This window comes from Gavialis gangeticus, unplaced genomic scaffold (genome assembly GCF_001723915.1).
Source record: "Gavialis gangeticus isolate Ggan-Ray unplaced genomic scaffold, GavGan_comp1, whole genome shotgun sequence".
Lineage (NCBI taxonomy): Eukaryota > Metazoa > Chordata > Crocodylia > Gavialidae > Gavialis > Gavialis gangeticus.
The window spans coordinates 34,850,814-34,863,763 of NW_017728993.1; the positions used below are offsets into that span (position 1 = coordinate 34,850,814).

General features: G+C 43.8%; 2 protein-coding genes across 2 annotated transcripts in view; one reads left to right on the top strand and one right to left on the bottom strand.

The window, feature by feature from the left end:
• The first annotated feature begins 1,014 nt into the window (after positions 1-1,014).
• On the top strand, positions 1,015-8,263 carry RPF1 (ribosome production factor 1 homolog). The gene is made up of 9 exons (XM_019501525.1): positions 1,015-1,226; positions 1,400-1,456; positions 3,172-3,252; positions 3,651-3,746; positions 4,827-4,980; positions 5,944-6,026; positions 6,750-6,931; positions 7,019-7,145; positions 7,990-8,263. Exons 1-9 carry the CDS (start codon positions 1,050-1,052, stop codon positions 8,029-8,031), a joined length of 999 nt encoding a protein of 332 aa, XP_019357070.1. The 5' UTR covers positions 1,015-1,049; the 3' UTR covers positions 8,032-8,263.
• A 1,233-nt stretch (positions 8,264-9,496) lies between these two features.
• The window catches only part of GNG5 (G protein subunit gamma 5), a 6,037-nt gene continuing 2,583 nt past the window's right edge, over positions 9,497-12,950 (bottom strand). The window contains exons 2-3 of the mRNA XM_019528331.1: positions 12,077-12,232; positions 9,497-9,745 (exon numbers count right to left, since the gene is read on the bottom strand). Coding sequence (XP_019383876.1) covers positions 12,107-12,232 — 126 coding nt within the window. The 3' untranslated portion in view covers positions 9,497-9,745; positions 12,077-12,106. The remainder of the gene's footprint in view (positions 9,746-12,076; positions 12,233-12,950) is intronic.

The window sequence follows — 12,950 nt, forward strand, 5'->3', positions numbered from 1 at the left end:
ATCCCTGCTTGTCACTGTCACGCTCCTGCCACGGACAGCACCACTGCCACCTGCGGGGGCTTGCTGTGCCCCCCCAGCCTCCAGGGGCTTGCGGCATTCACGATTCAGGCTCTACGAAGGTGGAGCGTAGTTCAGATGTACCCCAAATCAGAGTGCAAGACTGCTTGTAGTAAAGCCACCCTCCCAAACACAGCATTAGCCTTTGGCCTGGGAGAAAAGGAAAAAACAAAAAACACTTGCCAGGTACTGAGGCCGCTGGATCTGTGCAAACACAGACAGCTCCGGTCTGCGCTGGCCTCACAAATGTACGTGAACAAGACACCCGTTCCCTGTGCAGGTGCCACATACGACTGCTCCCCCTGCCAACTCGCAGCAAAAGCCATTATGGATGATATGAGGTGTGGATGGCCAGGATCAGACTCCCTTTGGTAACAGACCGCCACCCTGAGCACCTGCACTTGCAGGCCCAAATACCAAACAGTGAGAATCAGAAATTAGGTCATCACAGAAACTGGTGTGAGAAATGGCTCATATTTGATAGGGGTGCAGGTTGTAGCTGGGTTGGTCTAAGGACACAGGCAGACACGGTTGTTTGGGTGAATCTTTGATTAGACCGATTGCAGATAGTTCCTCACCCAGACAGAGTATTTCTACCCGAAAGCTTACAACAAATATTTTTTCCAACTATTTGAATTGGTCTAATAAAAGAGATCTGCTTTACCCAAATAACCTTGTCGGCCTCATATTTATTATAATTATATAGATACACGCATATGGTGTATCTAGTGCTACACAGACCGCGTGTATGTGTATTTGTATTTGTGCGTGTATACAGACATACTTTGCATACACGGATATGCACGGTGTTTACCGGAGTGGCCCCGCCCTGGACCCTTCCATCCACGCAGACGCACAACCTACGGGTCCGCAGCCCCTTCTAACCGGGCGCAGCTGCGATTACGTCAGCTGGGGTGGGGGCTCGAATCCTGCCCCGGAAAGGAAAAGGGGCTGGGCGGGGTCAAGGGTTACTTCCGGTTGCACTTGGCGGCATGGCTAGCCAAGGCGAGCAGGGGACGAGGCAGTGTGGAGTGGCGCCCGGGCCCGCTGAGGACCATGGAGCGGCTGCGGAGCGGGTTCTGTTCCCGCCCGCGTTCAGCGTGTCCGAGATCAAGAACAAGCAGCGGCGGCACTTCATGTTTCTGCGCTGGAAGCAGCAGCAGAGGAAGGTAGGACCCCACCTCACCTTCTCCCGCTCGTGACGTCATGCAGGGGGGCGGCAGCCTCAGGATGGGGAGGGGTGGTTGGGATATGACGGGGGGATCCCACCTCCTCTCACCTGGCCGCAGAGATACAGCTGACCTTGCGTCTTAATTCCTGCTTCGTTTCTCATTTTCCTCAGGAAAAGCTGGCAAATAAGAAAAAACGGAAGAAGGAGAGAGAGGCACTGGGAGACCAGGCAAGTGATGGTGGTTTGCAGCCCTCCTCGGGACTCCTTTGCCCCACCCCAGTGGTGTTGAGCACCTTACTGCCACTACTGCTGCTGCCTCATGCAAGCAGTGCAGCACCCAGGCTGCCATGGCCTGTAATCAGGACACCTTTCCCTCCCTGCTTGGGTGGGGTTTGGAGTTGTTTGCACCCTACCAGTCTGGCCAGGCCAATAACTCCAGATGCAGCATAGCGTTAGCAGTGTTGTCACATGGTTGAGGCAGTCTTTAAATAGCAGTGGGTCTATAGTATTATTTGGAGCTGGTGATTTTTTTTTCTCTCTTTTTCCCCAGTCAATTTGTAAACTTCTGAAAAACTGGGTATGTTGTTTGTTTTTTTTGCATGAATACAGTGGCTCTCTTAGGCAGCAGGCTTGTGATGCAGTTGCTATAAGAGTCTTTAGAGTTTGCTGCAGACATCAGTGTTGTGAGTAACCCTGAATAAAACAAATATAACATGACCACCTATGAACTATGAATGCAAGTTACCTGTTGCTAAGACCAAGTGACTTTTTTTCCGTGCTTCTGGATGCTTAGTGGCAGCTGGAGAAGAACAGTTACTGTTCTTTGTGTCTAGCTGCTACCAAGCTGCAGTAAGCAAAGAGTCTGTTTCATGAATGAGTTTAATGCTACGCAAACTTGCAACAGGACTGTGGTGCTGTTCTTTTAAAACGGGAGTATTAAACTCATCTGGCCTTGCAGGACAAATGAATGGTTCAGGGCCAGCCCTGTGGCCCAGATTGGGCCCATGGACCCCCACCAGCATATCAGATCCAGAGCACACAGTGCCTGGTCCAAGGCAAGTGCCATGTGCAGCATAGGTGCCAGATGGGCACAGCTTACAGGCAGAGGGAGCACTGGATCTGGCAAGTGGGAGACCCATGGACCCCTGCCTCTCATGTTTTGTCTTCAAGAGGAGACTAGACAGATATTTGGCTGGGGTGATATGACCGTGGCACCCATTTCTGCCTAGGGCAGGGAGTCGGACCTCATGATCTGTTTAGGTCCCTTCTGACCCTAAGCACTATGAAACTATGTTGGATGCAGCACCCAGTCTGGGACTGCATTGCAAGTGGCAGCCTAGCCAGTCTAGGACCTGTACTTCACACGCCTCGGCCAGGAGTGGCCAGAGCTGGTGCTGTGGGCAACGTAGTCCCATACTGGCTGCTGGGCTGGTCCAGCACATGCTGCATGGATCAACTTCAAAACCCATGGGGCTCCATGGGCCAGATCATTTACCTCCATTTTAAAGCCACAGACGGAAGTTTTTGGAGGTAATAGTGGGGAAAGAAATGAAGCTGAAACATGAAGAATAAAGCATAGTAATAGAAAACAACTTCATATGAACTTTAGAGCCCTCTTTCATTCTTGGCATAAAATGAATTGGGTTGAATAGTATGACAGTATTTTGTAGTTTGTGTGTTTGGGGGTTGTTTTTTATTGTCAGACTCATGATAATCTGTTCATGATGAGGAAGTTAGTATCACTGGTACTGGTTGTGTAAAGATGGTTTTGCTTTCAGCATTTTAAAAGTTATTGCCAAAAATTGACTTAGTCGCAGGAGACTGTAGAATTGAGCATATTGCTTGGCTGAGTATCGGTGTGAAAATGTCTTGCATTTCATGTTTAAAAAAGAATCTTGTTAATGTGTTACATTTATTAATAAACAAATGTACATTTATTTAAGGCACCACCAAAGCCCGTGCCAAAGACAATTGAAAACCAAAGAGTTTATGATGAAACAACTGTGGATCCTAATGATGAAGAGGTAACTTAACTGTGTGGTTTCATGTGTTTAAGAAATTGTACTTCCCTCCAAAATATCTGCTAATGAGTCTAATTAAAGTCTGTTTCTGTTCTTATGGTGTGTGTGTGTGTGTGTGTGTGTGTATGTGTAATATATATATATGGATTGATAGTCATGCAGATGATAACTTTCTGCTGCTTAATGATTGTTTTTAGAAAAAACTTATTTCCCATTGTATTGCATATCTGTTTAAAAACCCAGATTCAGAATGGAACAAATGGGGTGGATACCTACAAGTTCTGGCTTAATGTTATAATTGCAGTTTTGCCATTGACTTTAATGGCACCAGAATTTATGTTGGCGTGAACTATTTTATTTCTAGTAAAAATTGAATGGATTAAAGCACTTTATATTTCTAGGTTGCTTTTGATGAAGCTACAGATGAATTTGCACCTTACTTCAATAGACAGACACTTCCCAAGATTCTTATCACGACATCAGACAGACCTCGAGGGGTAAATACACTTATATGAAGCTTGTAATTTTTTCCTGTTTCTCTGATTTCTTTAAACTTATTTAAGGGAGTCTCTATGATCCAGGTGACTGTTCATGGGATAGAGAGGCTTTCATATCCTATTTGATGAGAACTTGGATCCAGTAGTTACCTAAGCCAACATGTTTGTGTTGGTAGTCTCCACAGAGAGGCAAAGGACTGAATGAGCAAGGAAAAGTCTTCCTTCTAGACTAAGTGGTTCCTCTGAGAGAGGGTGGAAGCAGAGTGTGGTGCCACTGTTTAAGCTTAATTTTCTTTTGTGAGTTGCTTGGGCTTAAAATCTAACAAAGCTGCCTCCTACCCACGCAGTGTTAAAGTGATACCATTACATAAGAAATAGCAACTCCTATCTGGAATTCTTTCAGTTATTTTATTTTATGAACTTGTTGGCTCTCATAATTGGTTGCCTCTCTGACCCTAGTCTTGCAATAGGAACTTCATGTGCAGACCTTTGTGCCAATACCTGGCATGGGCTGGGGCCATTCATGATTTTCACACAGTGACACGAGCACTTTTTTAAAAATCATAGTCTGGATTATGAAACCCTAAACTATCTAAGGGATTTGGGGACAGGTGTTTATACTAGAGAAAAATACTTTTCAGTGCTTTAATTGACTTAATTTTTAGTTTAGTATCCCTCTAATACTTTGTCATCTTATTAATAGTGAATAATAGCATTACTGGTTTTATGCTTGGTGATGAAATGAACAGTTCTCATCCAAAAGGAGGAAGCTGCTCCCTGCTTCCAAAAATGTACATGCATAGATAAAAGATGGACAGTATTATTCAAACCTATATTGCAACAGAATATCAGGAGAAAGTTCTTGCTTGCTCTGTTGTTTTGTTTAGGTGCCATGTTCAATTTGTAATGTTTTACTTGGAGCTAAGGTGGATCACTGAGGAAGAAATGTTTTATCCTTTAAAAAAAACCTAGGTATTTGAGTGAAACAGTCAGAGGGAGGCATTTGCAGAAGTAACCATTTTTACATCTTTTTGGTTTGCTCTCTATTGGAAAGATTGCAATCTAATCTTTGTTTTGCAGAGAACAGTGAGATTCTGTGAACAGCTGTCTTCCATTGTACCCAACTCACATGTTTACTATCGAAGAGGGCTTGCTCTGAAAAAAATTATCCCACAGTGTATTGCAAGAAACTTCACGGACCTAATAGTTGTTAATGAAGATCGCAAAATACCCAGTATCCTTCATAAACTAGAAGCAGTTTCTTCATGTAGTAGGCTCTGGTAGCTGTATATGACTATGCTGGCACCAGAAAATGTAAGGAGAAATGTATCTGGCTAAATAGCATGCTAGATCTCTCCCATATTATTATAAGCTCCTTTTCTCTTCATTTCACCATGGCTCTAAGTTGAGGTAGTGTCATTTTGTTTGTTTTGTCCTTAGAAGTGCACAAGCCAAATATAACCTACAAAGTTGTAGGTCAATGATGCAGTTGTAACTGGCCTAGGAGCAACATGAGCAATTGCTTTTAATCTGAGAGCCACAAAATAAATATATCCCAGATAGACAGTTCAAAGGAAACAAGAGTATGCAATTGAGATGGCAGACGGCCAATTTCACAGGCCTGTCACAGTGAGCCTCCCCACCCTGGGCACAGTACTGATTGACTGAGGGGGCCCTAGCAGCCCCACTCATCACCACTGATTGGCCAAGAGGGCTACCTTTCATGCTGCCTTGCCCATCTGTTGATTGGTGGAGGTGGGGCAGGGCTGTATAAAAAGGCAGCACTCAGCCAGTCGGTGGTGGAGGGAAGAGGGGGCAGCCACCATCTTGGCTGTTCCCCTTTGTGCCAGTGGCTCTTCCCCTGCCCCACTGGGTTGCAAGGCCAGGCCACAACAGCTGCTGGCACCCACTGGGGAGCCAGCATTTTATTTTTAGAACTTTTTTCCCAGCAATTTCTATGCAAAATCACAAACTTCCATTTTTTGTAGAAATCATTTTTTGCAGTTTCTGCAAAAATTTATGAAATTGTAATTTGAGTGGGTCCCTAAGTATGGATTATACAAATTATGTATTTCCACTGTAACAATGAATGTTCCTCTAACCAAAATTCATGTTTCTTTGTAAAGTGTTTTTGATGTAGCATGTTTAAACTGCACCCTGGATTATTTTTATCTTCATCTTAACTCAAGATGAACAGACGGTCTTGTTTTAAGTCATTTGCCTGATGGTCCAACTGCTCATTTTAAAATGAGCAGTGTTCGTCTGCGTAAAGAAATAAAGGTGAGGTTGCTTATCTGTCAGATAAAAGTGAAAATCCAGTGTATGCAGGATCCAGATTGCTTAAAGGTTTCTTCTTCTACCACACACTTTTTTTTTTCTCCTCTCTCTCTCTCTCTCTCTCTCTCTCTCTCTGCGTACTGAGGAAGGTTCATCCTTGGTGTGTTTGTTCGATTTGTTTTGTAAAGATGATGGTAATTTGCTGGTTTCTTTAAGGCTAAGTTTTTCTTGCTGCTGAAGGAGCGTTAGTTTTTTTCAGTTAATTATTTCCATGATGTGTTCTTGCAGTCATGGTGATAACATTATATAAAACTAATTGTGTACCAATCCAAGACAACACTTCCCCAGATTTGTATAGATATTGTTTAGATTAGAGTGCTGTTACAAGGAGCAAACTGTAATATTCTGAATTCCCTATCACCACAACACTTCCCATAGGCTATTTATTTAGTGCATGAAGCTATGGAAGAGAATAATATAGTAATTTATTCAAGAAAGCTGCCTCTATCATTAGTATTTAAGGTTCCCACACATTACCAACTGATGGTATGTACATGATGCATATACTTCTGTGTATAACATGCACAAAAAAATGGTTTTTATAGCACTTTATGAGGATGATAACATCACTTAGCTCTGACTCCCCTCTGTTTTGATGTTGGTAACTAATGCCTTTTAAAAACTCTGTATTTGTTGTTTTCTGGTAACTCAACTTTTTCATTCCAGCGAAAAGGGAAAGAGCCCACAGAACACATACCTGAAGTAATCCTGAATAATTTTACAACACGACTGGGACATTCTGTTGGTCGCATGCTTGCCTCTCTCTTTCCACATGATCCTCAGTTCATTGGAAGACAAGTTGCTACATTTCACAATCAGCGGGACTATATCTTTTTCAGATTTCACAGGTGAATTTTTCTGAAATTTTGTAAATGGCTAAGAGAGGCATCAGTCCTGCAGCAGCCTATCCAATATGTTTTCTTTTGACTCTGCAGGTATATCTTCAAGAGCGAGAAGAAGGTGGGGATTCAAGAGCTTGGGCCACGTTTTACCTTGAAGCTAAGGTCCATTCAGAAAGGAACCTTTGATTCTAAGTTTGGAGAGTATGAGTGGATTCACAAGGTATGTTTGACAATAGTGACACTGGGTACCTCAGGTGTACTTAAACTTTGGCATTCTGAAATGCTGCTGCAAATGGTAGCCTATTATAAAGTATGGAAATGAGTCAAGTGAAATATTGAAAACTTATTTTTTTTTTAATCTGCGAACTAGAAATGTTCTATGTTGGCAGTAAATAAAAAAATAAATAAATAAAAAAACTAACCAAACCCAAGAATAATGAATGTCAATATACTTTGATTCTGTAGTAGCGAAGTGTAGTTCATGTTCTACATACTTGATTATAGAAGTATGCTGTGGTATATTTTGTAAAGTTCACTGAGATCTGACCTTTTTACTGCAGCTTGACTAGATTTTTTTTTTTTTAAGCTGCATATAAGAATTAATAATGAGTTTAAATTTGATGCAAACACTTATCCCCCATATAGGAGAGAAGTGCCTGCAATGGAAAGTTAAACTAACTCTTATGCAATTTTTAATAAACTGAAAATGGTAAAAAATCATAATATTGAACCACTCTGCTGCCTCTTTACAATGGAGTTCCAAGTTTAGCAAGATTAGGCAACATTAGCCACAGCTGCAGGACTGGTACTCTGTCATCTTTTTAAACAAAGGGAATTTATCTTTTATGAGTTTGAATAATGGAGTAGCTGAACTGTTTTCCCCAGTCGCTGTTACTCAGCTAAACTAAGGCATTTTTATGGTGGAGCAGCGATGCCATTTGAAACGGATGCAACTTTTTCTTCCTTGTTACTGTTTTTACTATATTTACATATATAATAAAATGTCCAGTATAAGATGAGGTCTGCTGTTGCATTAACTAGCAAATGTTTTCTTTACATTTCAGCACCGTGAAATGGATACAAGTAGAAGAAAATTCCATCTATAATGGGAAGAGTATTCTGGTTGTACCTGATGAATAGGAATACCAAACTGCTCTTGAGCTCTTTGCACCAAATTAACAAGTTTGGAGCCCTGGATCCTGTCATCTCCAATTAATAAGCAGTGGTGCTCATTACTGAGCATTATTTTTACACGTAGACAAAAACACATTTTCAAACTTTCCTGTGAGCAGATGAAGAAAGATGTCTTTTCAAATAAGCATAAACATTGACTCTTAATATTAAAAGTGCTAGTGCCACTTATTCAAAACTGAGCTCTTCTGGAATACGAGTAGGTTGCCATATATGAATCATTGTGACTTGCCTAAAGTTTTAGGGCCAATACCAGTGCAAAGTTGTAAATTCTGTAATAACAATTTGTTCTCAGAGTAACATGGTTGGGTGCTCGTTTGTAAGGTGGCTAAACTCAGACTGCTTGCAGTTTAAACAGGTAAGACATTAACACCAGTTCCTTTATCTCTAAACTCATGGGCCCAATGAGGGGCAAAGGGCCAGTCCATGGGCTGGATCTCAGACCCTGTGGTCCAGGATCAAGCCTGCACAGCCAGACTGGGCATCACACCACCCAAGCATACCAGAATTGGGCCTACGGGCTTCATGCTGCCTCTACCCAGTCCTGCATCCTAGGATTGAATCTTGTACTGCCTCCAGCTAACCCCACATACCAGGCTCCACACTGTCTTCTGCATTACCACTGGCTGGATGACATGTTGCCAGGGGCCCAATCTGGCCCATGGGCTGGCAATTGAACATCCCTTCTCTAAACCATGCACTTATTACCCTTACAGTACCAATATTATTCTACCAAAAAGTTTCAGGTTCAACTTAACTAGTCAGGACAAAGGATTTAAAGTTCTTTAGCTTAAATCAGTTGCATAAGTGTTTAGACATTGCCTATTTAAGTATCTTTCCTTACAAACCAATATAATAAAGTAAGAGTCTGTGTAAGAGAACTTATGGTTAAAGTACACTGAAAATGTCCTACAGACAGTAAATGCACACAGTCTAATGCCTTGCTGAGACACCTGGCCTGTGCAGTGCAGCCTCCCCTCCTTTCCCAAAGGACACAATTGTTTTCTAAGTGTACTCTTACCTTATCTAAGCAGACTATAACTTGCAGGTTTTGTATTTCAAGTAGAAAAGATGGCAGTGCAAGTTCTTCCTCTATTATAAATCAGTATCTGATCTTTTTTGGGAAGGGTCCCCCCCAGCCCAGTCTGCTCCCCCCACACACACTGCTCTCAGGCCTCCACCTTTGAGTATAGATAATACTTTTGATGTAGCTTAGGGATTTTCTTTAAACAACATTCCAATTGAAATCCAAGCAAAGGTAGTAGAATACCTGCAGTGGTTACAGACTCAGATCTGATGAAGGCTCTAGAAAAAAATTTGACTAGAAGCTCCAAGCACTGGAGCGAAAGAGTTTATGCATCAGTAACAGAAAAAACAGGCTAAGTTAAAACATTTTTATTTTTTTGCACGGCATTATAAAATTGGTTCCTTCCCAAAATAGAATGTATTGCAAGTGGTACACAGTTCATTTGGAGAGGTAGATGGTAAGAGGTTTGACAACAGTAGCAATTTACAGTTAAATTTGGCACACTGAAGCTAAGCTTTTTGCATGGACTTTGTATCAAGGCACTCCTTAAGGCACTCTCCACCCCAGTACATATTTGCAGCTACAAAAAGGTGTTAAAAGATCTGAAAGATATAAAAAAGAAAAAAGTTAAGTGTGTATTCCGAATGATACAACTCTTTTAGGGAACATTGAAGGTATGAAAGTTGATTTAGCTTCACAGCTGTCTTCCAGAATTGGACAAAGGAAAGGAAATTTGTACCTACAGAAACAAATGTGTTTTTCAACCTCCTCCAGACTGGAGATGCCCAGACTAACTGGGTTGGGTCAGCAGATGTCTTTCCACAAATGGAAAGGCCTGCCTTTCTCCACCAACCCAAGACAACAGCTTCAGATAGTGCTTTACTCTACGATGGAGACTAAGGGACAAGCTCTTGGTAGCTGGCTCTGAGCCACTAAGGAAATTACATTTCATTTAACTGTGAAAAGATGCTGATGGCTGTTACCACTGTCCAATCTTTCTGGCTCCTCCTTAAAATATTTAGATTACAACCACAAAGCTGACTGTTGTGGGGGAGCTGAGGATGACAGAAACAATCAAGAAAAGTAACTTAAAAGCTTTTGGGGAGGGAGAGAGGATGCGACAAAGGAGATGATACCAATGTACCTTAATTCCTGAGCACTGTTGTCACACAGTCTAGCAGAACAGGATTAGTACTGTATTTTTTTTTTGTATACAGTCTATTACCAACCATTTGAGCTTCCATCAGCAATATGTAAGTTATAAATCTGATATCCCACAGTAGCTAAGAAAATGTAGCAGTATTTAGCCCCTCATCTAGAATTCACTGTCTCAGATGTTGTTTAGGAAAATATTATAGTATAAATATATGTCAAGAATGTTGCCATGTACCAAGCTCATTTCAGAAGGTGAGACGCTCAAATTTATATTAATCAAGATGGAAGTAGCTCAATTATTTTTGCAGGAGTTGTAAAAATATTTTAATGACACTAATGTCGTTCAGATTCATGTTGGGGGTGGAGGGGACCTGTTTACTAGGCGTGCACTGATAGAGATTTTTGGGACTGATACCAATAACCAATAGTTAAGGAGACAGACTAGCAGATACCAATCTGATTTCTGATACAGCTGCCTCCCAGCTGGTAAATCCAGTGTGGTGGAAGGGAAGGGGCATGGGGAGTGGGGGCAGATCAATGCCCCCCATGGTGAGGAAGGGGGCAGCTCCCCCTGCTGCTTGTATCCCAGGAGCGCACAGGGGCATGGGGGTGTATATGCTCCCCTAAGTGGAGCTTTTCTTGGCAGGGGCTGGGCTCTAAGCAGGCACTGGGAGAATGCTGTATCCACCCCAAATTTTGGCGCCCCGCTCCCAGCACCGCTGCTGCCAGCCACAGCCCCACCTCTACCCACACACTGGGAAGAGCCAGACTGTGGCCAGGAGGAGAGCAGCAGTGAAATTTGGGGGGGGATGCAGCACTCTGAGCCAGTGCCCACTCTGAGCCCAGCACCCACTGAGAGGAGCCCTGCATAGATAGCTCCAGCTGCTGCTCACCCCTTCCCACACAGATCCAGGGGGCACCCCCCCCAGTATCCTCTGGGGGTGCAAGCAGCAGCAGGAGCCACCCTCTTCCCCCACCCCCATCCCCGCAAAGAGCTACAGCATGGATTTTCTTACATGGGTTTTCCAGGGTAAAAAAAAAAAAGGCCTCCTGCTGCAAAGTAGCAGTATAACAAATGCCTGCGTGTGTGGCACCAGAGAAAAGTGTGTGCAGTATGTAGTGCTACATTCACGCTCGCCTGGATGTGGCCTACATGTTCTATAACTGGCATGCTGAGAAAAAATAGTAATCCTTAAATTTGTACATATACTTTGTTTTTGAACTAAAGCACTGGATTTTTCAAGCAATTTGGAAATCAGTCTAATTTCATAATCAGTAGCAATATTAGGCAATCCAAAGCAAATGTGAAAACTACACTGCTCAATCCAAATCTATCACAGTCAGAGTGAGCAAAGTAGTCAGCACTGACTGTAACAGAATCTTCTGTGATCTTGGTATGGTTATTATTGGACAAAGGTTTTTAGGACTACCCTTAACAGCCTTTCCTGAGAGAAAACAGAAAACTAAACTGGCATGAAGACGAAGTTATTTTAAGAAGTTCAGATCGAGGCACTGTGTCAAGGCAGAATGCGGTGTTGCACTGTCACAACTCATGCTGTAGCTGCTCTGTACCTATCTGACACAGGCACAGAGTTTTGTCCAAATGCCTTACAGTAGCAGTACATCCTTTTTGGGGAGGAAATATAGTGCACTTTGAATTTCTCAGTAAATTTTCCCACCAAGATCTGATCTCCTTTAAGACACAGGAGTAGCTAGTTTTAGGTATTCAGTGTCAGAAAAGAAACAAGACATCATTGCTTATAGTTTTAGAAACTTACCACTGAAAGATACAACGGTATTTCACCATGTTACAAAAAGGAGCAGACTTTCTGGGGTCGGAATGGATTTGTACTTGAAGATACTCCTGTCAACAGGGGATCATGCTGTGCGTTCTGCAAACAGAACTGCTTCAAGTCGGCTGCAGCTTGAGAAACCTAGTCGTGGCGAAGCATGCGTTAGCATTTACCGTGTGTCACTCTAACCATAACTTACTGCAAGTGTTGGAGGCGAGGTGCCCGTGCAGTCCCACTGTAGTACAGCTGCTGTACATGCAGCATTTGCATTGCAGCCCTTGTGCAGTCAGAAAACACATCTCTGGTATTTGTAGGTGCAGAGGTCGAGCTGGCCCTCAGTCAGTAGGGTCCTGTTGCAGCACCCAACTGCTCTGAAGCAGCCCAGCCCTTTTTACACTGGTCTTCACTGGCAATGCAGGCAAATGAGCTGAGAGCACTGAGGCCCGGTGTTAACTGGGACAGCTCCCAGTACCAAAGGGGGGGTCCAGCCTGCTCCTCCCTCCGTCTGGATTTGGTGTGGGCCCAGGTGGCTTCCCAAACGTTTCCTCCGCACGGCCCCGTACCCCAACCCGCTGATGTTGGCCCCACGGTTTGGGACCCGCTGCTCCGGGGGGCTCGGCTGGGTTTCCCAAGCGAGGAGCCGGCCAGGCCGCGCCGACACGGGCGGGGTCTGTTTCCACGCTGTCCGCCCGGGCCCAAGCAGGGATCCTCTCAGGCCTGGCCCTAGGGCCGGGGGGAAGCGGCGGCCCCTGCACCTGCCAGCCCCGCCCGCCGCCGCCGCCATCGCCGCGGACCCCGGGACGGACGGGGGCGGCTTCTGCATGGCGGGGCGCGGGTAGCGGGTCCCGCCCCGTCCCCC